Raw genomic sequence first — 27,334 nt, 5'->3', positions numbered from 1 at the left:
CCTGGTCTTCTAAGTGTTTTGGGTGACACAAAGGAAACATAAGGATAGCCCAGTATATGAAATCAAGCCAGAAAATATCAAGGGGCATATCAGTGTTGTCCACAGGAACCTCCTGCAGTCATGTGACTTCTTGCCAGTGGAAAAATTCAACTGACATGCAGAACTGAGGAAAAAAAACAACAGAAAAACAACATGAACATAAGCAAGAGCACAGTTCAGAGGATGAGGATGAATGGAGAGGAATCAGAGGACCTCCGACAGAACAGGGGGAAAATTTTAAAAAGCCATGGTGGACAGAGGCATCAGAGTTCAATCCAGAAAGTGGAACAGTGATACTAGAGCAACCAACATGAAGAGGATATAGAGACACAAGAGAACAATAAAGACACAGAACACACACCCCAACTTGAGACTGAATGCAGTGACCAAGAGGACACTGACCAAGTCACCTGTCAGTGTGAAAAAGTATCCTTTCAGAATGAGAAAACAAAACCTAATGTTTACTTACCACAAGTTAGGACAGCCTACTTTAGCATATGAAGAAGTACCCCAGACAAGGTCATACATTAAATACTGCAGGAAAATAGTCATAAAATGTAAAGTTTCAGGTTTTCATTACGGTTTTGTGAGGAGAGTAGAAATGTTAATTTTGTAAAGCTAGCTAGGTTATGTCCAGGTTAGAGCATCTTACTCAGTAAAGATACCCATAATATGGATGGAGGTTAAAGATTAAATTAAAGTCCTGGGAATTTGGATTAGTGGAAAGTGTCACGATCCTGGGTCGGTGACCCAGTGTTTTCGGTTTTGTATTATTATTTGTCCTCGATTTTGTTATGATGTGTCATTGTTAGTCTCTTGAGTTTTGATTCTGTATTTCTAGTCTTGGTTTGCTTTTGTGATTCCTCCTCTGTTAGGTCTGTCTGCGTCTCTGTGGACTTCCTGTTTTTCTTTGGTAGTCTCAGTCTGTGTGCATCATATTCAGTTTAGCTTTCGTCATGTGTAATTAACCCCAGCCGTGTCTCCCAGCTGCTCCCTCTTTCCCCTGTTCATCCTCTGTATATAGTGTCTAGTCTTCCCCCTGGTCAGTGTCGTGCTGTCCCGTCATATATGCCTGTGTGTTCTGTTCGTAGTATTGTTCAGTTCAGTTCTGTGTTTACTAGTGCCAGCAGTAAAGCTGCTTTTTGACTTTAACTTTCGCTTCTGTATATGAGTCTGCATTTGGGTTCTTCCCTCCTGCCTGCCTTGACAGAAAGTGGACAGTGTCAAAACCCACAATATATCAAGATTGTTATCCCTCGCCACTGTTTCCACCACCACAGAAAGTCATCATGGTTCTCAATAAATTATGCGTTAAACTGATATGGGGAACAAATCGTGAGGTAACAAAAAGGTGTTTAATGTACAAAAGCAAAGTGAACGGTGTGCCTGACCTTTGCATTAAATTGAAAATCTCTTTTTACAAAAACGTGTGTAGTGCTTGTGTGAGCAGGAAAACAAACAAGAACAAGGCCCTGAGGGGCTAATTGAAAGGGAAAGCTAGATCTGGTGTGCCATACTACAAACTCCTTTTTGGAGACATGCTTGAGCAATGGAAATATCTTAACATAAATTAGAATCAGAATCAATGTCCAAAACAAATTTACAGTATAATTAATGACAATAAGAATGGGGGTTTAACACAGTATAAATATGCGAGTGAAGAAGAACATTCTCAAAGTGTTAAAAATATCTATGACGAAGTTATATCTGAAAACTTATCTCTGTTGGGCAACTTCCTGTCAGAGCAGTGGATCAGTGGTGCTTTTATGTTACCACAAAGAAATGGCCCATGCTACACTGTGATGAAGACGACTTTGGACCAATTAATTTTAAATTGCTACAGAACAACAGAGATAAAAAATGGCTACTGCGGGTTTTGAGATTGATAACAATCTAAAATCTGTAAGGTATGGTTTATTATGAATTTTTAAAGAAACAAGACAATTAATGTGGTTAATTATGTGCCTAATTAATACCCACAACGGGAAAACAAGAGCTAAAGTCGTTACTGAACAAAGATTAATTAATAGTGATGTTGTTTTTAAAAAACATTGTCACTAATCTGAGGAGGAAAATGATTGGACAGATGAATAACAGTCCTTTTCCCTGGAACCTTTTTTGTATATAAATGGTTTTCACCATGTGTTTCACTGTGGCTAGCAGTGATGCTGAACTCTGACTCCTAAAGAGATGTACCTGCCCTACAGGCGATGAATAGTTGCCACATAAGGACTGATAGTGTCAGAATGTCGGGACGCCATTAAATTTTGGAGGGAAGAGTGAAAATACAAGAAATGCATTATTGATAAAAACAAGGGATCTCCCATATTTTTTTTATTTAAAATATTGTATTTTGTTAAAAGGTTCTGAATTTTCTAATATGGTATTTTCTTTAGTGATTTTAAAACAATGTATGCCCCAGTCTCCAATGAGATGTAGCGCTGGAAGAGTAGTTATTCCTCCATTGCACCACAAGAGAGAGTATCTCCTAAAATGAGCAGCTCTAGTGGGAGTAAACAAGCCAGGCCACTCACCGTAGTGCAGTGTGCCTAGCAAAAGCTGTGTGAGACTGTGCACAAATGTGTAACAATGTACTATGTCTATGTATTGCAGAATATACAGTGAAGTCAGACTCACAAAGTTACACGGGTTTCAGTTCCTTTTAATCTAAGTGTGCAACACTTATTTTTTTCTTCTGCTTCTGTTTTGAATTGATATCATGTGGTTTTTGGTATACCATGTTTTGAATGCCACGTTTTGTACTATGAAATGCAACAAGTCCGGGATACAGCATTGATCCTGTGAGATAAGACAAAAACAAGGTGTAAGTCAGGTTTATCATGCAGGCAGACAAATGTACTTGATCAGCATGTTTTTATTCACAGGTTGAAAAATGCAAAAAGCTCAAAGTTTAGTCTCTGGTTACAGTTCAGTGGATGCTGATATTAATAAACATGAAATAATCTACTCAAATACACAAATATAAAGCTGTTCTTAAATGAAAAATTTTAATATGACTGTATGGATTACATAATTAATTTTAACAAATTAAATACCACAATTCAAAGCTTCAGCACAACCACATAGGTTTTCTATTATTATGGCTAGTTTAGTTTTCTTACTACTGCATGGAGCATATAGTGAGATTTCCCCTGGAATAGTTAGAAAAATCTAAAGAAAACAGTAGGGGTCACAAAACAAAACAAGAAAACGTGGACATTTTAGATTTTTTTGCACAAATTTACAATCTGAATCATCCTGAGATTAAATTTTACATTAGAAAATTAATTCAAATTTATATTGCCAACGGCGAGTTTTTATTCGGGGTTTGGTGTCTCCTCAGTGATGACTACTTTGTTTTCTGTGCAGGGTTCAAAAGCAGCTGGGTCGATCTTCTCCAAAGTTGCAGTAGCATCTGACTTCCGGGAAATCCTTGATAAGGTTGATGACACAGAGCGAGTGGACATAAACGATAAATGGTCCTCTGCCAGAGCACTCTCGAGTACAAAACATATGGACTGTCGAAGCTTTTTTATGAATTCTTCACACATGAAGACATAGAGGATGGGGTTCAAGCAGCTGTTCAGAAAAGCCAGACTCACAGTCAGAGGACCCACGATTGTAACAATGGCCAAGGTTTTAGGGTTAGTCATATGCTTTACTTCAATAAAATTAAAAACATGGAAGGGCAACCAACAGATGAAGAATGCAAAAATGATGGAGAAAATGATTCGGCGAGATCTGCGTCTCCTTGTTCTTGACATGCGCATTGCACGTATGCCTATGGCCACATAAGACACAAATATGACCAGGAATGGGATCACAAAGCCCATAAGAAAGCGAAAAATGTTGAGACTCCATTTCTGTTCAGGTGTCATAGAATAACCACAGACATGTGCCCCATTATGTTCCAACAAAGTGCGAAAAGTGGCATAAGGAGTGCTGCAGACCGCAGCAGTCACCCAGATACCAACACATATGAGCCGAGCTTTGCAGACTGTGCGCTTGTTGTGTGCCCACACCACCACACAGATGGACAAACAACGATCCAGACTCATGGCTGTTAAAATGAAGACACTGGCAAACATGTTGACTACACTCACAAAGGTGTTGAGCTTGCACATGAGTTCTCCAAAAGGCCATCGGTGACTCTGAGAGAGAGAAATGACTAAGAAAATCAGGAAGGCTGTAAAGAGGAAGTCAGCTATGGCCAGGTTGAGAAACCAAACTGAGTCAACTGTTTTCTTCATTTTGAATCCTGTCACGTAGATAACCAGAGCATTGCCCAGAGTTCCAACTATAATTATCAAACAGTAGATGACAATGGAGGCTGTTTGTATGTGTCTCACAGCTGCTTCCAGTGCAGATGATTGATCTGTTGTGGAACTGATGTTACCTGAAAACGAGAAGGAAAGTATTTTAAGAAAGATTATTATTTAACACATTATATAGCATGCACAGAAAAAAAGGGCAAAAGAACAAAAAATAATATTTGATTACATGCATTATATATATATGTGTGTGTGTGTAATCAAGAGTTTTATAACATCCCAATTTTTTCTGTTTTTATTGAAAATTATGCAGTTTAATGTCTCATTGCATTCTGAAATGAAAGCATAGTACAAATAAGAGATAATTGAATCAATTTATAGACCAAAATGTTTTCTAAACTTTTGACTCATCAAAGCAGCCACCTTTGGCAGATATAACAGGTGAACACACCTGTGGCATTCTTTCTACAATAGAAATCAAAATTTCTTCAGAAAGTTCTTCCCATATCTGTTAAAGAATTTCCCATAAACATGTGGCACTTGAAGGTTAGTTTGCTTTCACTGTTCTGTCCAGTTTATCCCAAACCAGCTCGATGGTCTGGAGACTGTGCTGGCAACTCCATGTTTCCAAGCTTACCATCTTGTTCTTTATTCCTGAGGTACTTCTGGCATAGTTTGGACTTATGTTTTGGGTCATTATCTTGCTGTAGGATGAACCCCTGGATGCAGATGAAGGTCCATAATACCTTCTTCCAGTATTCAGTAGTCCAATGGTGGTGTTTCATGGCCAACCCAAGCCTCTTTGTCTTACTTTGACATCTTAGTAATGGCTTTCTTGCTGCAACTCATCCTGTCAAATCTGCAGCTTGAAGTGTTCTCTTTACAGTTAAAACTGAGACTAATATTAGGCTGTGCTTAAAGCTGTTGTCCTGTAAGCTGCCTATCATGCAAGCTGTTAACTCTCAGAAACTTTTCCTTTGATTCAGTCATTTCAGCTTTGGGTGTGCCAAACCTCTTCCTGTCAGAGTTTGTCCAGTTTCTGAGTGCCTTTTGATGGTGAAGGAAAAAGTACTCACTGACACCTTGACTTTCTTTGCAATTTCTCTGTAGGAAAGACCTACATTTTTAAGTGTTACAAGGGTCTGTCACTCTTCCATTCCTAATTGCCTTTTTTTCAGCATTTCTGTAGCAACGCACTACTTTCTGCTGTGTTTCCTGAAAAAGGTCTTTTTGTATAATTTTGAAATATACACTATTTCTCAGTTTTGGGTAACCTTACCTTTTTTTTTTTTTTTTTTTACCTGTGGCAGTCAACCATTTACCTATGCACCACTTCAAGCTTGATCTAAACTGAACTGCAATAAATAACTGAAAAAATTAGGGTGTTCTACAACTTTTGACTGGTAGTGCATATATATGCATATGCAATGCAGTTAATTAAAAAAACTAAGTGCTTGACCATGTCACATCCTCTATGCAACCCTTACTTCCAATATACTACCAGATTATGTGAAGTACTTTATACAAGCTGAAATTTTGAATTTGTTTAAGTTAATTTATGTTGTAATCAGAAATGATAACAGGCATGCATCATCTAAATCACTTTAGCAGGAATTCATATCAGTGTTCAATGCTAATACATTTTATATTTAAAGTAAATCATCTTACCCCCACTCATGTTTCTTTTAGCTGACAGACTTTATTCTAAGTTGATCTCTATCTGTTGCTGCTTATACTTGCTCTCTATCTTTGATTACTCCTCCCTCTGAGTTGCTGGAGATGAGGCAATACTCAGACAGAAATGAAAAGACAAAATAACAGAAATGCCTCAATATACACTGATGAAGCAACAGAGAAGTGCATGACATTTGGTGAACCTAAATGAATATTTTTGGATTACTTTTAAAAGGTTGTACAAGTCTTACTAGAGTAGTATTTATTGCAGTGTGTTGTATTTGTGTTTTGCATATTATATTGTATAAGAGTCATTGCTTGTGGTTAAGTATATTTTTTCTGCTACACTGTGCTAACTTTCATACTTCCTCATACACTTTTACAACTCTCTGACCTATCAAACACTCACTAGCTGTCTGAGTTTATGTTTCACAGATTCACCAAACAGCAGTACAGTGGCTGTTTGGCAGAGACTATTATTAATTGTCAGTACAAGTAGTAAAATCCAGTAAAATATCGATGCTATATGGAAGTACTCAATGATGCTGGGATGAGAAACATATGAAGGTGTTTTGGTTTCTTTGTTAAAATATTCATTAGCTGTGCTCTAAACTAATCCTTCCTGCATGTGTTGCAGCAGCTTTTATAAAGACAAAGACACCAGAGCTTGACAGACACACAGAAGGGATGGCACCAAGGCAAGACAGGAGGGATAGAAAGGGAATACAAAAGGGGATAAATAAACCCAACAGAAAATGCAATCAGGAAACTACAGGTACAGAACATAGCATCTTCCTAAGCCTGGGAATGTAAATATAATTTCATAACCAGAAGACTAAATAAGGAATACAGAACCAAAATACAAAAACAGAAATTCAGGAGAAGATACCCGTGTTATGGAAAACATCCTGTCTTGTTTCTGCACTGAATAATCCAACACCATCAGAACTGAATGACTATAATCCAGTTGCCCCCACATCACATGTGATGAAGGCACTGGAGAGACTCCTCTGCAATTTGCATACAGACTAAATCCGGGAGGGGATCATCTAAATGCTGCAGTGAGCTTACAGCTGCCTTGTGAGGATTACCTTCTGTGATTTCTGTGCTTTTAAAATGACTCAGCAACATGAAGCTACAGGAAATGTCAGTAAAAACAGCAACACATCAGACCTTCAGTGCAATAACTGCTACTGAAACTGAATAACACCTTAGATGGTGATTGACTTCTTAAGGGAAAGGATGGCTATGTGACCTGTGTCTGTTCAGGGGCAAGATGTTGAAGTGGATTGTTGTGGTGGACAAATACGAGTCCCTGGGTTCGCATATTCTTCAAAGACTCAGCAATTCATTTTTGCCAGGGACATGAGTGTGAGACCTTTACATAAAGCACCATTCCTGTAATTCATATATGTCCTACTGCAATATCCTGTAAGAGGACATCCTGAGCTATTGATTGGCATCTATTGATGCCACTAGTGATGGGAATTCCAGCTCTTTTTAGAGAATCAGCTCTTTCGGCTCCCAAGCAGCATTTCAGGTTGTTTTGTTGCTTTAATTAATTTATTATCAACAACAATATAAAATTATGCACAAAATGAATAATTTTTTATGCTTGTGACACAGGACCCCGGAACACACACACGCACACACTATGTTTGGGCAGCAGCCCTTTTATTTATGGCAACACAAAATGTGGTTTTGTTAGCCTTTCAGCTCAGGATGCAGACAATCCTGGTTTGTTGCCACCTCACTTCTGCCCAGCCGTCACTAGAACAGAATACACAGACTCATCATCAATCAACCTGCCCAGACACACCTGTTCCCACCACGCTTCCGTGTCTTCCCTCCGAGCTCACTGCGTCACCCCTCCTCTGCAGCAGACACAAGACCACACCTCTGCCACAATGCTTTTATTTATTCACTCCACATAAAATGTAAAAAATAAATAAATTATAAAATACAAAAACCAACTATTTACAATTCAACAAGATATCATAATTATGCTGGTAAAAATCAAATTGGGGCTTCAGTTTGAGAACCTTAACTTTGATTTGGTAAGATTTCAGTAATGTTTAGTAATTTTACCCCTTCTGAAACAAAACATTTGTTTAGTGTCCTCTGCAGTCTGATGAAGGGTGAAGTTGAAAAGATGCTACTGAAAATTGTGGAAGGGGAGTTGGTCTTATTTCTGTCAGGAGACATTAGACCATTAAATATGAAAACAAGATAATGCTACCCCCAAACAGCCGGTCCTCTGATTACATCCAACAGAAAATAGGTGACCAGGTTTTTGTCATGATATGCTGTGTGGTAGGCAGGCCGGAAATGTGGACCCAAGAACAGGACTCTGAAAACGCACCTTTATTGCTGGAAAAATCTCCTCATAAATAAAACTCACAAAAACAAAAGAAAACTCTGAACAGAGGAACTAAGGACTGAATGGTAACAGAGAAACTAAACAGGAGTACAAGACAAACACACAGCTAACAGAGAGCAAAGGAAAACACAGCGCGTATATACAATCGGAGCATAACCAAAACAGAGTCCACAGAGACAGTTCAGGAGGGCGACCCGGGGGGTCGACAGCACAGAAATCCGAGCAGTTCAGGTGGCCGCAGAGAAAGTCCAGTCAGCGGCCTGGAAGGTGGACGCCGACGCCGAGCCAGATGTGGATGAGGCGGTGGTGTGGCACCAGGACCAGACGAGGCAGGAACAGGTGAGGCAGGACGCAAACAATGGAGCCGGTGGTGGCACTGCAGGCTGGATGGTTCCCTTGGACCCTCCAGCGGAGGCAGGCTGCTGGACGGGCCCCTCGGACCCCCCCCCACACACAAAACATATTAAGGATTATACATTAACATAAAACTGTTGTCGGAACCATACTGAATTTTGCCAGAGAAACACACGTACACACACACACACACACACACACACATATGAAGAGAGAGAGAGTATGCATTGTATGCAAACAGCTACCAAACAGCCATCATAATTCATCATACAATGAGAACAGGACAAATTAACAATTGACACTGACTAATTAATATTAAAATCTGTAACATAATGTATTGTTTGGAATTTAGTTTGTTACTGTTACTATTTTTACCATTTCTTATTGGAGCAACTGTAATCCACATAATTTCCTTAGGGATTAATAAAGTATGATTCTGATTCTTTCAGGATGACCTGCCATTATCCAATCACACATCTACTTATCTGTATCTTTTGCTCGTTTCTCCTCCTCTTCTTTTCTCTTTTTTCTAAACTGAGCACCTGATGGCTTTGAACTTTTCTTGTCCATCTTCCATTGGTTTTAATTTTGCACTCCAGTAGGAACACAAATCCCCCAACCCGAGGATCACCACAACATAACCTAATAGACCTACATCTTAGTTCACAGATTCACTTTGTCTAAGGTGTATTTCTGGGATTTCACACAACCCAGGATTCAAATCATGAATACATAATGGGTTTGGATTTACATCATTATGAATGAAATGTGCTCTATTTGGAAGCAGCCGCCCCCCCCTCCCCTTTCAACAGATTGTGTGTGAGACTTTAAATCATCAAACTGTAAATTATAAATTTTAAATTGTTATTGATCCCTTTACCCCGAGTCCTAAAGTGTATATTTATTTTCTTACTCTTCTTATATTTATTGTTTGTTTACTTGCACTGCTGTAACTGGAGCCTCGTCGTCTCGTCTCTCTATATACTGTACTGTATGTAGCGGAGATGACAATAAAGTTTACTTTGACTTCAGCGGCAAGCAGGCGCACCGAGGGCTCTCGCGCTCACTTTTAATAATAATAATGATGGATTGGATTTATATAGCGCTTTTCAAGGCACCCAAAGCGCTTTACAATGCCATTATTCATTCACGCTCACATTCATACACTGGTGGTACACTTTTCGCGTATTGAATTTCGAAAAAACACCAGTGCAAATTATAAGTCTGTATCATGATGTCTGGTGTTTTCGTGTTTGTTGGTTTGTTTTTATTTTGTTTTATTTTGCGAGTTGGTTATTAAATGCTGCAACAGCCAGCCAGAGAATCCCCCGCCGCCCCGCCCTCTCCTCCCTGTGCAGCAAGCAGCAGGCGCATCTCGCAAACGGAGGGCGCTCTTACTCCCAGCAAATGGGCGATAGAAAACCGATCGGTGCCTGTGCCATTCCCAATATGCGCTGGCTGATGTCGGGGCAGCATGAGTACAAGCAATTTTTTTTTTTTTTTTTTTTTTTTTTTGCCGATGCCCGTGATGCCGCCCCGGGCAACCGCCCGTGTCGCCCGTATAAAAAAAACTGTTTTGAAGCCTGTCACATAGATAACCAGGCCATTGCCCAGAGTTCCAACTATAAATATCACACAGTAGATGACAATGGAGGTCGTTTGTATGTGTGTGGAAGCTGCATCCTGTTCAGATGATTGATCTGTTGTGGAATTGATGTTACCTAAAACAAGAAGGAAAGTATTCAACATAATATAGAATATGCATATAAAAAAAAACAGGATTTGATTAGGTTAGACAGTTACATATAAACAGTATCTCACAAAAGTGAGTACACCTCTCACATTTTTGTAAATATTTTACATATATCTTTTCATGGAACAACATTGACGATATGACACTTTGATACAATGTAAAGTAGTCAGTGTGCAGCTTGTATAACAGTGTAAATTGGCTGTCATCTCAAAATAACGCAACATACAGCCATTAACATCTAAACCGCTGGCAACAAAAGTGAGTACACCCCTAAGTGAAAATGTCCAAAATGTGCCCAATGTGTCGAGATTTTGTGCAGCCACAATTATTTTCCAACACTGCCTTACCTGTGTTGGGCATGGAGTTCACTAGTGCTTCACGGGGTACCACTGGAATCTTCTTCCACTCCTCCATGATGACATCATGGAGCTGGTGGATGTTAGAGACCTTGTGCTCCTCCACCTTCAATTTGAGCATGCCCCACAGATACTCAATAGGGTGTAAATCTGGAGATATGCTTGGCCAGTCAAGTACCTTTACCCTCAGTTTCTTTTCTTTTTCTTTTATCAGGGCACTGTTCTTTTTTTGGAGGTGTATTTGGGGTTGTTATCATGTTGGAGTACTTATCTTGGTCTCATCAGACCGCAGGATGTGGTTCCAGTAATCCATATCCTTAGTCTGTTTGTCTTCAGCAAACTGTTTCTTGTGCATTATCTTTAGAAGACGCTTCCTTCTGGGACGATAGCCATGTGATGCAGTGTGTGTGTATGGTCTGAGCACTGACAGGCGCAGTCTCCACACCTTCAGCCTCTGCAGCAATGCTGGCAGCACTCATACGTCTATTTTCAAAAGACAAGCTCTGGATATAACACACTCAACTTCTTTGGTTGACCATGGTGAGGTTTGTTTTGAGTGGAACCTGTCCTGTTAAACTGCTGTATGGTCTTGACCACCGTGCTGCAGCTCAGTTTCAGGGTGTTGGCAATATTCTTATAGCCTAGGCCATCTTTATGTAGAGTAACAATCCTTTTTTTCAGTTCCTCAGAGAATTCTTTGCCATGATGTGTCATGTTAGACTTCCAGTCACCAGTATGAGACAGTGTGAGAGCAATAACACCAAATTCAACACACCTGTTCCCCATTTGCACCTGAGACCTTGTAACACTAACGACTCACATAACACCAGTGAGGGAAAATGACTAATTGGGCACAATTTGGACATTTAGGGGTGTACTCACTTTTGTTGCCAGCGGTTTAGGCAATGATGGCTGTATGATGAGTTATTTAGAGGGGACAGCAAATTTACACTGTTATACAAGCTGTACACTGACTACTTTACATTGTATCAAAGTGGCAAATCTTCAGTGTTGTCCCATGAAAAGATATAACAAAATATTAACAAAAATGTAAGGGTTGTACTCACCTTTGTGAGATACTGTATGTATATTTGTCTGCATATGGATATATAGTTTTATAAAAACTGAACATGGAAAAAAAACAACATATATATACAGGGACATTTACACTTCAGGACCATTTCAATCCAGGGATTGATTTACATCATTTGTCAGAAACATCTACTACTTCAGCTAAATGTGCTGTGACATCTTCTCAGTGAGCTGTACTAGCTTAACTGTTTGAGCTACTGTAGCCAACCTGTTCGTCGCTCCGGCCGGCTTGGCTCTTTCGCCTTTACATCGTCTAAGATGTGGGCCAAGATGTTCTTGTGCTGGTTGGCACTATTCTGGATTCTCCTGATGCTCATCTACCATTGTACGGCTGGACTGCTTCACTATATGGCCGCTGAGCTCCTGCGCCTTTGCGGTCAGCTGTCGCTCCGATCGCCGGCGGAGCTTCACTACCACCCTGACATTGCTTTCCAGCCTCGCCGGAGATATATCCATTGTGGGTCCTGCAGGATTTTTCACAGCGCCAATGGAATGAAATCGTGTTGGTCTGCTACTCGCTGCCCTCACAGGAACCCTGATCAGGCTGTCAACCACCAGTCTCTAGTCCATCTACCCAGGGCACCCACCGCGATTAGCAAAAAAGAAAATACTCCACTCAACTTCCGTCTTCTAAACATCCGTTCACTAACAAATAAGGGACCTCTCATCCAAGACCTCCTATCTGACTGTAAGTTTGACTTTTTCTGTTTAACTAAAACCTGGCAACAACCTGATGACTTTTCTCAACTGAATGAATCTACTACTCCGGGGTTTGTTTACCTTTTGAAACCTCTCTGCTCAGGTATTGCGGGTGGTCTCACGATCATTCTTCGCCAGCACTTGAAAGTCGTGCCAGTTAATGTTGACACCTTTAGTCCCCTTGAGTGCCTTGCATGTGAGCTGACTGGAGCTATTCCCTCCATCAAAACTACTGTATACCGCCCCCCCAAATCTAACTCTGTCTTCCTCAGTGACTTTGCTAACCTACTAACCCACCTTTCAACCCCCTCCCCAAATGTTATTTTGATGGGAGATTTCAACATTCATATGGATAATACTAACCTTCTGCTCACCAGAGACTTTTCTCCTATCTCGAGGGCTTTGAATTCAAACAGTTTATCGACTTTCCCACTCACTCCAAAGGACACACCTTGGACTTGATCTGCTGTTCTGGTCTTACACCCTTACTCCCTTACTCTCCTACTTTCCCCAAAACTGACCACTTCCTCCTTTCATTTAACCTCACTCTCTGCTGCGCTTCTACCAAGCCAACCCGCCTAATTTCGTTCCGCAACATCAAGAACATTGATATGGACATTCTTACTACCAGATTGGACAATATTCAGATTCCGGACCACTATTCTACCCCTGATGATTTGAATTTATATTATAATAATTGTTTACTCAGTGTCCTTGATTCTCTCGCTCCTGTAAAAACTCACTCTGTTTCCTTCACTCGCTCTGCTCCCTCAGTCTCACTGAGCCTAACATGGCTCTCAGTTAAAATCCAGTGGCATCAAGGCATTATACAATAAAATAATGTGAATAATACATAAATAAAAGAAATTCCTATACAACCTCCAAGCATTGAAGGCCAAAGCTCGGCAGCTAGAGCGTAGGTATAAGAAATCTGGTTCAACTGTTTATGCAGAAATCTATAAATATCATGTACTCCAATATAAAGACTCCATCAACCAGGCTAAACAAAGCTTCTACTCTGGTATTATCACTTCTTGTGAGGATAACTCCAGGACTCTGTTTTCACTTCTCAACAAACTTCTTCAGCCCCCCAACACTTTACCACCACACTTCTATTCTTCTGAAACCTGTAACTCCTTGATGCTGTTCTTCACTACAAAAATTAATAACATTCACCAGCAACTCAGTTCGAATGTTGTGTCTACTCCCTCTCCAGAACCGTTTCTCCAGTTTGAGCCCTTTTCCACCTTTCATCTTCCTGATTTAACTGATATTTCTGAGTTCATATGTAAATCAAAGCTCGCCACATGTCATCTCGATCCTATGCCTACAGGGCTTGTGAAATCCTGCCTAACTTCCTTACTCCCACTCATCTCTGCTATCATTCACTCTTCACTCACCACTGGCATTGTTTGCTCCTTATTCGAGATTGCTTCAGTCACTCCAGTATGAAAAAACCTTCCTTAGATCCTAACAACGTTAACAACCTCCATCCGATTTCTAATCTACCTTTCATCTCTAAAATACTTCAAAAAGTAGTGGCAGCTCAACTTCATTCACACCTGGTCAATTATAACATCTACGAGAGATTTCAATCTGGTTTTCGATTATGTCACAGTACAGAAACTGCTGTACTTAAAGTAATCTTTTACTCAGAGCTGACTCTGGTCTTCTCAACATTCTAATCCTTTTGGTGAGCTCAGCCTTCGACACCATCTCTCACTCCGTCCTTCTAAGCAGACTTTCCTGTCTTGGTATCTCTGACACACCCCTAGCCTGGTTCAAATCATATCTCCTTGACCGTTCCCAGTTTATTCAACTCAAATCATTCCACTCTCGTCTATTCCCAGTCACTTCTGGTGTACCCCAAGGTTCAGTCTTCGACCCTCTTCTCTTCATAATTTACATCCTCCCTCTTGATACCATTTTCCGTAAATTTGATCTTCATTTTTACTGCTTTGGTAACCAACTGCTTACAACTGTTCTTTGTAGGACTATTGAGCTGACAATCATGTTCTTTCAGGAAATGGTATGCTATGAAAGAAAGAAAGAAAGAAAGAAAGACAGCACTCCACAACCCAAGGCCTAATGATGTATTTAAAAAAAAAAAATCCCGAAAAAGGTCATTTGCATATTTAAAAAATATACTTGAATATAAAGTAACTGAAATCAAGGCTTTTAAATGTTGCTAAATGTCAAGGATGTACATCTTTTCTAATCTCAGACCTTAATATCATAATTCAATTAAAAAAAAGGAAAAAGAAAATAAACTACATTTTCATACTAACTTCAGCACACTGCTCCTTGAACTGTAACTATTGCATCTTTTTGTTTACATACTGAATAGTAAATGTAACAAAACTGACTGTCCAGCATGTTTTCTTTATACATTTCTTTATATTTTGTTTCCAAGGTGTCAGAATTCGTTACTTAATTTTTGAAGGGGTCTTGACCAATAGTTTTCTTTAGAAATGGGCTGCTTTTTCACTCATTCAGTCTCTAACCATTTTCAGAGTAATGTTTTTCGTAACACACTTAACACTGATATATAATGCGTGGCGATCGTGGCTCAAGAGTTGGGAGCTCGCCTTGCAATCGGAAGGTTGCAAGGCAGCCTCGCCTCTGTCAGTACGCCCCAGGGTGGCTGTTGCACAACGTAGCTTGCCATCACCAGTGTGTGAATGGGTGGATGACTGGATGTGTAAAGCGCTTTGGGGTCCTTAGGGACTAGTAAAGCGCTATATAAATACAGGCCATTTACCATAATAAAGCACAAAAATTGCAACTAACTTAAGGGACAGACCAGTTCGGTGTCTACACATAACAGCCAACCAAGCAAATAAACTATTGTAATTCATGAATTTTGGCACCTTTTTTCATAAGCATTATTTGTTCCCATTTATTTACCGATGAAAAAATGCCAAGGATAACAGCTTGAAAGGCATAAAATTGTATTTTTGTTACAGCTAGATGTTTCCCAAAGAGTAGCCAAACAACAGATGAACAGTATCTTAAGGGCATGACATGAAGAACTAGGAAAGAATTGATGTATTATATTTTTTTGCTTTGCTACATCTACCTTCTAACATAAAAGTCACTTAAAATTAAATTTAATGATGAAAATCCAAATCATGGAAAAATGACAGCATCAAAGTAAAAAAAACCCAGAACAAACAACACAAAAATCTCTTCATATGTTAAACTGTTTTAGTGAATTTTAATGCAGAGATGCAGCACGCATAGGTTTTAATGTATTCTGGCTAAATAAAGTTGTAACTCCTCTTTCTTACTATTGTAAGTAAACATTGTGTAAGCATAGTGGGATATTCCCTGTATGTGCAACAACAGACAAGTACCATACTAACATGCTGACATTTTATATTTCTGTGCAAGAGTTTAAAATTTGTAAAAAAACAAAAAAACAAAACAAAACAAAACAAAAACATTCAATTCAATAAAATTCATTTCAATTTACATTGTCTGGTGGTGCACTCTTATTCAGTCCTAGGAATCCCCTCAGTGATGATTACTGTGCTTTCTGGGATGTTTTCATAAATGGCTGGGTCGATCCGATCTAAAGTGGCAGCAGTGTCTGACTTTTGGGAAGCTTTTGAAAAGGTGGATGACATGGAGCGGGTGGACAGAAATGACAAATGGTCTTCTGCCAGTGCACTCTCGAGTACAAAACAAATGGACTGTCGAAATTTCTTCTGGAATTCTTCACACATGAAAACATAAAGGATGGGGTTCAAACAGCTGTTCAGAAAAGCCAGACTCACAGTCAGAGGACCATACATTCTAACAATCCCCAGGATCTCTAAGTTAGTACTAAACCTTAATTCTATAAAATTGAAAATGTGGAAAGGCAACCAACAGATGAAGAATGCAAAAATGATGGAGAAAATGATTCGGCGAGATCTGTGTCTCCTTGTTCTCGGCATGCGCATTGCACGGATACCAATGGACACATAAGACATCACTATTATCAGGAATGGGATCACAAAGCCCATAACAAAGCGAAAAATGTCCAGAGTCCATTTTGATTCATTAGTTTTAAACTCATAATAACAGGTCATATTCCCAGTACTTGCTGAAACAGTACGAAAAGTGGCATAAGGAGTGCTGAAGACGCCAGCGATCACCCAGATCCCAGCTGATATAAGCTGAGCTTTGATGACTGTGCGTTTGTTGTGTGCCCACACCACCACCCAGATACACAAACAACGATCCAGACTCATGGCTGTTAAAAACAAAATACTGGCAAACATGTTGACTACACTCACAAAGGTGTTGAGCTTGCACATGAATGCTCCAAAAGGCCATTGTTGACTCTGAGAGAGAGAAATGATCGAGAAAATTAGGAAGGCCGTGAAGAGGAAGTCAGCTATGGCCAAGTTGAGAAACCAAACTGAGTCGACTGTTTTCTGCATTTTGAAGCCCGTCACATAGATAACCAGGCCATTGCCCAGAGTTCCAGCTATAAATATCACACAGTAGATGACAATGGAGGCTGTGTGTATGTGTGTGGAAGCTGCGCCTTGTTCAGGTGACTGAGTTGCATTGAAAGTGCTGTTATCTAAAAGCAAAAAAGAAAGTGTTGTAATACCCACATAATTTTTTCCTAAATTTATCATATGGACAGATAAAATAAGAGGATTTCATTACTTCTGTTGCCAAATTGTGTATTAATGGGCTTGACACCTGCACGTTCTATGCAATACTAACTTCTACTCTTTTAATAGATTTTGTGATGCACATACAGAATTCTGTGTCCAAGTTGGCATTTGCATTTATCTAACTCATTTTCTTTTGTGATTAATAACAAAATTAATAACAAGTATTTGCCCTCATTTTGAACCGTTTAACAAGAACTCAAATAACCTTTCACATAATGCAGTTTAAAGAGAAATAGTAATATATGTCTAGACTAAATTAACTTACCCGTCCCCATGTTCCTTTCAGCTGAGAGAGTCTGTCTTGGTTGTAAGTTGATCTCTATCAGTTACTGCTTCTACTTGCGCTCGGTCTTTGATTACACCGCCCTCTCAGTTTTTGCAGCTGCAGATGAAGCAATATGCATATACAGAAATGAGCAGATAATTTAATAGTAACGCCTCAAAATACACTAATGCAACAACATTTGCCTGAACTGAATGAACATTTTTGTGATGACACTCAAAATGTTGGACAAATCTTACAAGAGTATTATTTCTAGCTGTATGTTGTGCCAATGTTGTACATATATCACTGTAGACAATCACTGACTGTGGTTAGCTACATTGTTCTTGTGCTGCACTGTACTCACATTCATGCACCCTTACAGACAGTCTTTGGCTCATCAGATGAACACAAAAGACAAACAAGAGCTAAAAATTTAAGAGCTTATTGCATAAAGATTCACCAAATAACATTACAGTGGCTGCTTGGCAAAGACTGTTGTTATTATGTGTCAATGCTGTTAGCATTAGCTGTGCTTTAAAAACACAGTAGTCCTTCCTGCATGTATGTGTTGGAGAGTTTCTGTGTGTTTGCACATTAGCTGTAATTATCTGGTTGATCTAGATGTTCAATAGAACTAAGTAGAGGCGCCCAAGGACACTTTTCAAATAATAGAATACCATCTGTCTCAAGCAGTTGATTTTTCTCAGTGGTCATGCATTTAACAGTGTATACCACTACTATGAGCATCATTACTTTCTGCACATGGCACTGGGTAATCATTTGCATTAATAGTGGTTTGTTTATAATTTATTTAAATGATATTGCTATTTCTTTTGTAATTTCTGAACTCTCCACTGAATACTTGACTTCAGTAAGATCATTGAAAAATATGAAATAAATTGTCATATATCAAAATCATTGCCACAAATGTCTCTTTCAGGATTCTACTACCACAGTGCCATCCTAAATGACAGCTTGTTGCAGGTGTGCGTTTTTATTATGTTCTTCTGTTTATTTATTAATTTATTAGTTTTGCTTTTTTCTTAATCACACATTCAGTTATTCTTATTTCCTAGTAAATTTGTTACTTTATACCAGGGGCATTGTTAGGGTTTTGAAACACTGAGCTCTAAGCCCAGCCCTGAAATGTTTTGGATTTTCATTTGATAACAGCACCTCTTTAAACTTTTTTTAAAATGACATTTTATAGTAAAATTTATATAACATATCAAACATTATGAACACTAAAGGTTGAATTCTTAGAATGATGCGGAAATAAACAGTAAACAATAAACAGTTCAATTTGAGTTCTTCTTGTTTGATGCAATTTTAAAAAAAAAAATTTAAGTAGCAGGAATAAAACTTTAAAAAAAATGTTAAAATGTTGATGAAGTATTCATTTGTGACAGTATTTATCTAGTTCAGTTTTTAAACTTTACCAGCCCTGGTCTCATAACTTCTTTCCTGTTCTTTTGGTATCTCACTGTTCAGCTCCTCTGCTCGCCGCACCTTCTCTTCTCTCCTCTGTCCTGGTTATAAGAAGAAAGTAATATAAACCGTATACTAAACAGGTTTTCTTTCAATGGATGGGAGGAGCTGTCAATGAGGATATGACAAAAGTAAACAAAAACAAGCCCACCAAACAATAACAAGGCCAGAGCATCATACCTGTTATAAATTTTTTGCTTTGCAGTTCTACATCTATCCTTGTGTAAGAAAAATGTGTTTTGGAGCCATTTTTAAAACATTCTTGACTTAATTGTATTTTTAGTCTAAGAACGAATAATGAGGCGATACCATTTTGATTTTGCAACAACCACAAGTCCTAATTGAGAAGGGCACAGCACATTTGTTCAATAACAAACCTATAATAAGCTGAGGCAATCCTTAGTTCTTTGACTGTATTTCATAGTTTAATAGCCTACAAAAAATCGAATGTGTTAATCTGCTGGTTATGTTTTAAAGGATTTATATATATAAGGATTCCTTTTATTTTTCAATTTCCATAGTGTGTTCAATACTACACTGTGACATAAAGTATACAGCCTTATAAATATCCCGTGAAATAAAATAAGAGTAAGCAGAGTGTAAGCCAGTTTTTTCATGCAGACAACATCAGCATGTTTTTATTCACAGGTTAATAAAAAAGGCCTTAATGATCAATAAAAAAAACATCACTCTCTTGTGAGAGTATGATGCCTGTTGGTTAAACATGGTTAGAAACTTACATACAAAAAAGTGAACATAATTTAAAATGAAATGTCACAATGGTATTTCAAATCATGGAAACTGACAGCATGAAAACAAAAAAGGAAACTCTCTGGAGTTTGTTTGATGGTTCTCTGGAGTTATGAAACATGCTTCTCAGTCTGGAAATCTGATGGATAAGTCTGGGTTTGGTGGTTGCCAGGAGAATGGTAATTGTCTGACTGCATTGTGCCGAGTGTAAAATTTGGGGGATTATGGTGTGGGGTTGTTTTTCAAGATTGTAGCTTAACCCCTTGTTTCCAGTGAAAGGAACTGTAAATGCTTCAGCATACCAAGACATTTTACAATATTTAATCCTCCCAACTGTTTAGAAACAATTTGGGGATGGCCCCTGCCTGTTCCAATATGACTGTGCGAGAGTGCACAAAGCACTGTGTCCATAAAGACATGGATAAACGAGTTTGGTGTTGAAGAACTTGACTGGCCTGCACAGATTCCTGACCTCAATAGAACATCTTTGCCCAGACTGCGAGTCAGGGCTTCTCATCCAACATTGGTGTCTAATCTCACAAATGCGCTTCTGGAAGAATGGTCAACACACTCCTAAACTTCTCAGATGAGTTAAAGGGCGGGCTAACATCATATTAAACACTATACATTAGAATGGGATTTCATTCAAGTTCATATACATGTGAAGGCAGACGAGCAAATTATTAAAATGTGCTTGTTTGTAAAACAAAAAACAATTATTCATTTCAATATTCATTGTCTGCTGGTGCACTCTTATTCAGTCCTAGGAATCCCCTCAGTGATGATTACTGTGCTTTCTGGGATGTTTTCATAAATGGCTGGGTCAATCCGATCTAAAGTGGCAGCAGTGTCTGACTTTTGGGAAGCTTTTGAAAAGGTTGATGACATGGAGCGGGTGGACAGAAATGACAAATGGTCTTCTGCCAGTGCACTCTCGAGTACAAAACAAATGGACTGTCGAAATTTCTTCTGGAATTCTTCACACATGAAAACATAAAGGATGGGGTTCAAACAGCTGTTCAGAAATGCCAGACTCACAGTCAGAGGACCATACATTCTAACAATCCCCAGGATCTCTAAGTTAGTACTAAACCTTAATTCTATAAAATTGAAAATGTGGAAAGGCAACCAAGAGATGAAGAATGCAAAAATGATGGAGAAAATGATTCGGCGAGATCTGCGTCTCCTTGTTCTCGGCATGCGCATTGCACGGATACCAATGGACACATAAGACATCACTATTATCAGGAATGGGATCACAAAGCCCATAACAAAGCGAAAAATGTCCAGAGTCCATTTGTGTGTGATTTTTGCAGAATAACTACAGGAACTTTCCCCACTGCTCCTCACTGATGCAGTGCGAAAAGTGGCATAAGGAGTGCTGAAGACGCCAGCGATCACCCAGATCCCAGCTGATATAAGCTGAGCTTTGATGACTGTGCGTTTGTTGTGCGCCCACACCACCACCCAGATACACAAACACCGATCCAGACTCATGGCTGTCAGAGTAAAGATGCTGACAAACATGTTGACTACACTCACAAAGGTGTTGAGCTTGCACATGAATGCTCCAAAAGGCCATTGTTGACTCTGAGAGAGAGAAATGATGGAGAAAATCAGGAAGGCCGTGAAGAGGAAGTCAGCTATGGCCAAGTTGAGAAACCAAACTGAGTCAACTGTTTTCTTCATTTTGAAGCTTGTCACATAGATAACCAGGCCATTGCCCAGAGTTCCAACTATAAATATCACACAGTAGATGACAATGGAGGCTGTGTGTATGTGTGTGGAAGCTGCGCCTTGTTCAGGTGACTGAGTTGCACTGAAAGTGCTGTTATCTAAAAGCAAAAAAGAAAAAATGTTGTATTATACAAATCATGTTTCCACAATATATTATATGAACAGATAAAATAAGAGAATTTCATTACTTTTGTTGCCAAATTATACAAATTTTATTTTTAATTAACAAAATATAGCTATGCATTTTCATAGTTGGCTCCAACACATATTCTATGCAATCCTAGCTTCTACTTTTGTGATGCACATACAGAATTCTGGGTGCAAGTTGGCATTTGCATTTATCTAACTCAGTTTCTTTTGTGGTTAATAACAGGATAAATAACAGGTATGAGTGCTCATTTTGAACCGTTTAACAAGAACTCAAATAACCTTGCAAAGATCACATATTGCAGTTTAAAGAGAAATAGTAATATATGTCTAGACTAAATTAACTTACCCGTCCCCATGTTCTTTTTAGCTGAGAGAGTCTGTCTTGGTTGGAAGTTGATCTCTATCAGTTACTGCTTCTACTTGCGCTTTGTCTTTGATTTCTCCTCCCTCTCAGTTTTTGCAGCTGCAGATGAAGCAGTATGCACATACAGAAATGAGCAGATAACATAACAGTAATTCCTCAGAATATGCTAATGCAGCAACATTTGCCTGAACTGAATGAACATTTTTGTGATGACAAGTCTTAAAAGAGTATTATTTTATAGCTATGTATTGTACCCATCTTGCATATTTTGCTGTAGAGAGTCACCGTTTGTGGTTACCTACATTGTGCTTCTGCAAAAAGTCACTTGACTTATCAGATGGACATGAAAGACACACACATGCTAATAGTTTTAGAGTTCATTTCAAAATTTTACATAGATGTACCAATTAACATTATAGTGGCTGTTTGGCAAAGGTTGTTGTTAACAAGTGCCAATACAAATAATAAAATTCAGTAAAAAAATGATGCTGTTCAGTTCAGTCTTAATTTTATTGTCACAGCTGAGTGGCCGGTGCATGGATTGGACCCTAACACAGACAAAATGAGGTATGAAAACAAACTTAATTTTAACTAAAAGCAAGCCGTATTATTAAGGTTGAAATAAACAAAGTAAACAAAACGCAAAAGGAGCTAAACAACAACTAAACTGGGAAAACTAACATGAACGCTTCAATTCTGCAAGTGAAAAGTTCTGCAAGTTGTAGTAGGATTAGGTGATGGCCACGAGAAGAGGTGAGAATGAATCACACATAAATATAATACAGAGAAAGGATTTGATGAATTGATCTGATGTGTTGTGTTGTTCCTTACACTAAAAGTGTGCTTTGCTCCCATTTGAAATGATAATCATATTCCTTACTACAATAATACTAAAATGATCAATAAGTGATATAATGGACTGAAGGAAACAAAGAAGATAGGAGAGTTACAGATTCCTGGAAGATTTTTTTTGTCTTGCTATGGGACACATTAAGAGCCAACTGCTTGATCAGTGAATCTCCACAGAAGCGTAATACACTTCCCGAAACAAAACAAAGCAAAAAACCCCATTAATTTTCTTTTCAGAATTGATTGTGTAGCCCAATTGATATTTTTAAATAAATCTTCCACTTTAGCTTCACCATGCGTCAACATTAATTACCTAAGAGCACCCTACAGATAAAGAGATATATTTCATGACTCATTCCTGGTTTCTCACTCATACTGAGTATCTTGTCAGTTTTTTTATTAGTCAGAGGTGAAGCCCTAATACCTGAAGATGTATCACAATTTGCATTTCACATTATCAAGCTGCTTAGTGTACATAGTAAAATACATGAATCGAGAAAATGACTTGGCGACTCAATACATCTATGTTGTCTTGATGCATGCTCAATCATCCAGGTAAGTAAATCCCAAAGGTTGATTCTGTTTATCTGGACGTAACGTTTTCAGTGGGAGAAACATTTAATCACTCATCCAAGTGACTTCTTCAGTCTCAGCTGACTGCAGGTTTCCACAACCTTGTAAACAGTACATTTGCACAATGACTGAAACTAGCCCACTGAAGGAACAATGGGCTGTGAGGTTGGTTCCTTGATCATTAACACTAGAATTACTGAGCGTTTTTTTCCCTGGTGCAAGTCCCTACTACTAGATTTACTAGCCCTGCGCAAATTTGCGTAAATTCCCCCGACCCTAACAGCTCTTGGCACGCCGCTGAGATTTTCACAGGTCTTCAACTCCATCGTTCTCCTGCTTTTGTTGTGCAAACACACCCTCCCCCAACCCCCAACCATGAGAGATTCAGGTCTTTCCTTTCCTTCAAGGCTACTTTCCTTCCTTACCTGCATCGTACAATACACCATGGCAGTTTCTATGTGCAATATTTCTCATATGCAATATTAGTTCTTGTCAATCCTTGTCACTAGATTGCATGCCTGTCCATAAACATATATATACACAGAGTTGTACATATATTTATATAGCCACACCTTACATAATATGCATAAAGTCTATTTATACACACACACACACACACACACACACACACACACACACACACATCTATCTATCTATCTATCTATCTATCTATCTATCTATCTATCTATCTATCTATCTATCTGTGTGTGTGTATATATATGTAGATATAGATGTGAGATATTGTGAGATAGATATTTTTGAATACACCTGTCCATATTTATGTTTGCAGATTGTTTGTATAGTGCACTTTCTATACCGTGCTCTTTGTACAGTTTTTATTTAGCTGCTTTTGTCCTGCACTGTCCACTTTTTTGCAATGACAATGCAGATTTTCCACTTGTGGGACAAATAAATGCAGATTTGCTGTGTGTGTGTGTGTGTGTGTGTGTGTGTGTGTGTGTGTGTGTGTGTGTGTGCAACATTGGCATTTGTTTACTCAGATCCAAGGCAGGCCAAACCTCGGTGTTACAACCTACATACAAAAGACACACATTCACAATATATGGGTACATAAGTCTGTTTTATTTCAAAGTGTTTCAAACTTTACAGCGTTTGCAGACCCAGTGTCCATCATCCCTGCATTTGGTACAGGTGAATTTCTGACACGTTGCACAGGTAAACCTGCTGCGATTCCTGTTGCAGCTCTCTTGCACCTGGCACTGTGTTGTCTTTACACTCCCTGGCACAGCAGCTGCAGCAGCTGCAGCAGCCTGCCTCTGTGCTAATATTTCCTTGTGCTGCATGAATCGGCAACGAAGTTGCTGAGCTAAAAGACTCAGAAACAATCTTCTTTTGCCTGTCCACCCTGTACATGCCTTGTACAAAATGTAGGCATTCACCGCCGCCAGGTCCAGCATAATATAGAAAACCGCTACTGGCCACCTGCGTGTTGCTGATCTTACGGAATACATCCGTGCCATTTGGTTCAACACGTCTACACCACACTGTAAAAGCAGAGAGAGAGAGTCATGAGTATATGTTTTTTTTCTATAGGCTGTATAGCACACATCAGAAAACATTGTAGCACTGGTGTAAAATTGTACACACATTCACATACCTTCATGTGGTTATAGTCTGTTATCGTGTTGGGTTTCCTCTTTCTGCCGTCACCGATCGTCACGTCTTGGTGCATGGAACTTAGAACACACACGGTCTTGTTTTTTTTAGGTGCATAAATTGTCAAGGAGACACTGCCACTTCTAAGCACTGAAGTGGAGAATACCTCTCGCTTTGCAGTATCTTTTGCAAGTTGAGGAAGTTCACGCCGGACTTTATTCACCGTGCCCAGTAACGTTGTTTTGCGACAGTGACAGTGAAGTAAAGAAATTGTCCGTTGTGACATTTCTCCCATCATCCAAAAACGGCTCCATCAGTTTCATGACCACGTTCTCTGCCAGCCTCTCTCCCTTCTGACGACTGGGGTCTTTTCCCAAGAAAGGAGATGCACTGCAGACATATTTGGTGTCCAAATCCGTGGCCATCCAGAACTTGATCCCAAATTTGTCTGGCTTGGTTGCAATATACTGTGTGAATGGACAACGAACCTTGGTAGGGAACAGCTGCTCCCTACCAAGCATTTCTTGCAGCTGGCAACAATGGTCGTGCATTCAGTATAGCTCTGACTTCCGCAAGAAATGTGGTCAAAATCTCATGAGTAAGTTGAAGCATTTCTACCAGGCATTTCTGAAAGTTGTAACACAGAGGTTTGGCCTGCCTTGGATCTGAGCAACTCTGAGTGAGCAAATGCAAATGTGCCAGGCCTCAAGGATAATGGGTGGTTTGCACAACAAAAGCTGGAGGAGAAACGAGCTGACGACCTGTGAAAATCTCAGCAGGGGTGATTAACACCTCGGGACTTGCACCAGAAAATAAAAAAGCCAGTAATTCTAGGGGGTGTTGGGTTTAGGGAGGTTACGCAAATTTGCGCAGGTTTATGCAAATTGTCATGACCATTGACCAACAACCACTGATCAAAGACCACTGATCATTGGCCATGAGTACCATTCACAGAGTGTTGGTGGGGAATGGCTGCAATCACAGCATTGTAAGATGGCGAAAGATGTACCCTTAGTCCTCTTCCTCAATTCAGAGATGGTCTTTCCCTTTTCATGTAAATGGCCTCCTTGACTCCGTGCTCAAACTAGCATTCCTCCCTGTCCAGGATGTGTACATCCTCATCATAGAAAGAGTGTCCACTGGCCTGTAGGTGTAAATAGACTGTGGAGTCCTGGCCTGACGAGTTAGGTCTTCTGTGTTGTGCCATCCGCTCAGTGTTGGGAAGGTTACTTTGAAAGTGTATTCCACTACAGGTTACAGAATACATGCCTCAAAATGTATTTTGTAATGTATTCTGTTACGTTACTCAATGAGAGTAACTGTCATGGTCCTGGGTCGGTGACCCAGCGTTTTGAGTTTTTTGGTATTATTTTCTAGTTTCTTCTGATTTTGAATTAGTTCTTAGGGTTTGGTTCTGGTGTTCAGTGTTTTATTATTCCTACCTGTGTTCTTCCCCCTTGTGCTCTGTTCGTGTCCCTGAGTTTGTGTTTGTAGAACAGTTTGTGAGTTTCCTATTTTATTTTGAAGGTCTGTGTCTAATTAGGTTCAGCTGTGTTCCCCTCTGGTGTGTCATTCCCTCATTACCTTGTGTGCACTTATAGTGTGTGCCTGCCTGTGTTCCTCATCGCTCCGTCTGTGTGATTTGGTATTCCCCGCGTCTCCCTGCTCTCCTTTCTCCGTGTCTTCCCTGCATGTCTCCCCGTGCCCTTATGTTTTCAGGTTTGTTTATTAGTTTTCCCAGTCTAGGTTTTATTTGCTCCCTGTTCCTTTTGTACTTTGCTTTCACTACAAATAAACGCTCACTCGCACCCCAGCCAGTACCTGCATTTTGGATCCTTTTCTCACTACACCACACGACTGCTGCCCCAGCCGTGACAGTAACGTATTCTGAACGTACTGGCTGCAGTGGTTATTATTATATTTACATACTTCGATCTCCCGTTTCTCGTCGGTGGCATCTCGTACTTTTTGACTCTCCTCTTTTATTTATTTATTTATTTTTTTGCACATAACTGGTATAGGGCAATGCCTGTAACACTCTTCTCATATTGCCTTCATATTAGATAATTTTTTGAATAATAATTTTAAACAATATTTCTTCATGTCATTATGTGGGCCGCTTGTAGAGGTGGCATGGGCCGTGAGACTGAGACCCAGGCATTAGAGCCTCTTAATGCATATGAAACAGGAAAAGACCGCCGTGTAATCCATTCCACCTTTTTAAACGGTAACTGTAACGGAATACAG

At 39.4% G+C, this 27,334-nt stretch overlaps 3 protein-coding genes and 1 pseudogene across 4 annotated transcripts; all 4 read right to left on the bottom strand.

Moving 5' to 3' along the window:
- Window positions 1-2,896: 2,896 nt before the first annotated feature.
- Window positions 2,897-6,049, bottom strand: LOC100698787 (chemokine-like receptor 1). The gene is made up of 2 exons (XM_005472508.3): window positions 5,979-6,049; window positions 2,897-4,435 (listed from the first exon to the last, which is right to left on the bottom strand). Exons 1-2 carry the CDS (start codon window positions 5,986-5,988, stop codon window positions 3,357-3,359), a joined length of 1,089 nt encoding a protein of 362 aa, XP_005472565.1. The 5' UTR covers window positions 5,989-6,049; the 3' UTR covers window positions 2,897-3,356.
- A 9,742-nt stretch (window positions 6,050-15,791) lies between these two features.
- LOC109204054 (formyl peptide receptor 2-like) lies at window positions 15,792-19,134 on the bottom strand. 2 transcript variants are annotated; one of them, XM_025911215.1, is made up of 3 exons: window positions 18,999-19,134; window positions 17,560-17,676; window positions 15,792-17,194 (listed from the first exon to the last, which is right to left on the bottom strand). In XM_025911215.1, exons 2-3 carry the CDS (start codon window positions 17,567-17,569, stop codon window positions 16,113-16,115), a joined length of 1,092 nt encoding a protein of 363 aa, XP_025767000.1. In that variant the 5' UTR covers window positions 17,570-17,676; window positions 18,999-19,134; the 3' UTR covers window positions 15,792-16,112. The 2 variants fall into 2 exon arrangements, with proteins under 2 accessions (XP_025767000.1, XP_019219776.1); XM_019364231.2 differs by lacking the exon at window positions 18,999-19,134 and having other exon boundaries at window positions 17,560-17,735.
- A 1,159-nt stretch (window positions 19,135-20,293) lies between these two features.
- LOC106098924 (formyl peptide receptor 2-like) lies at window positions 20,294-26,578 on the bottom strand. The gene is made up of 3 exons (XM_019364233.1): window positions 26,530-26,578; window positions 22,031-22,147; window positions 20,294-21,632 (listed from the first exon to the last, which is right to left on the bottom strand). Exons 2-3 carry the CDS (start codon window positions 22,038-22,040, stop codon window positions 20,551-20,553), a joined length of 1,092 nt encoding a protein of 363 aa, XP_019219778.1. The 5' UTR covers window positions 22,041-22,147; window positions 26,530-26,578; the 3' UTR covers window positions 20,294-20,550.
- LOC112848138 (uncharacterized) lies at window positions 24,533-25,584 on the bottom strand (annotated as a pseudogene).
- Window positions 26,579-27,334: the final 756 nt, after the last annotated feature.

Source organism: Oreochromis niloticus, linkage group LG11, assembly GCF_001858045.2.
Source record: "Oreochromis niloticus isolate F11D_XX linkage group LG11, O_niloticus_UMD_NMBU, whole genome shotgun sequence".
NCBI classification, from domain to species: Eukaryota; Metazoa; Chordata; class Actinopteri; order Cichliformes; family Cichlidae; genus Oreochromis; species Oreochromis niloticus.
This window is presented reverse-complemented; position numbering and strand designations above follow the sequence as displayed.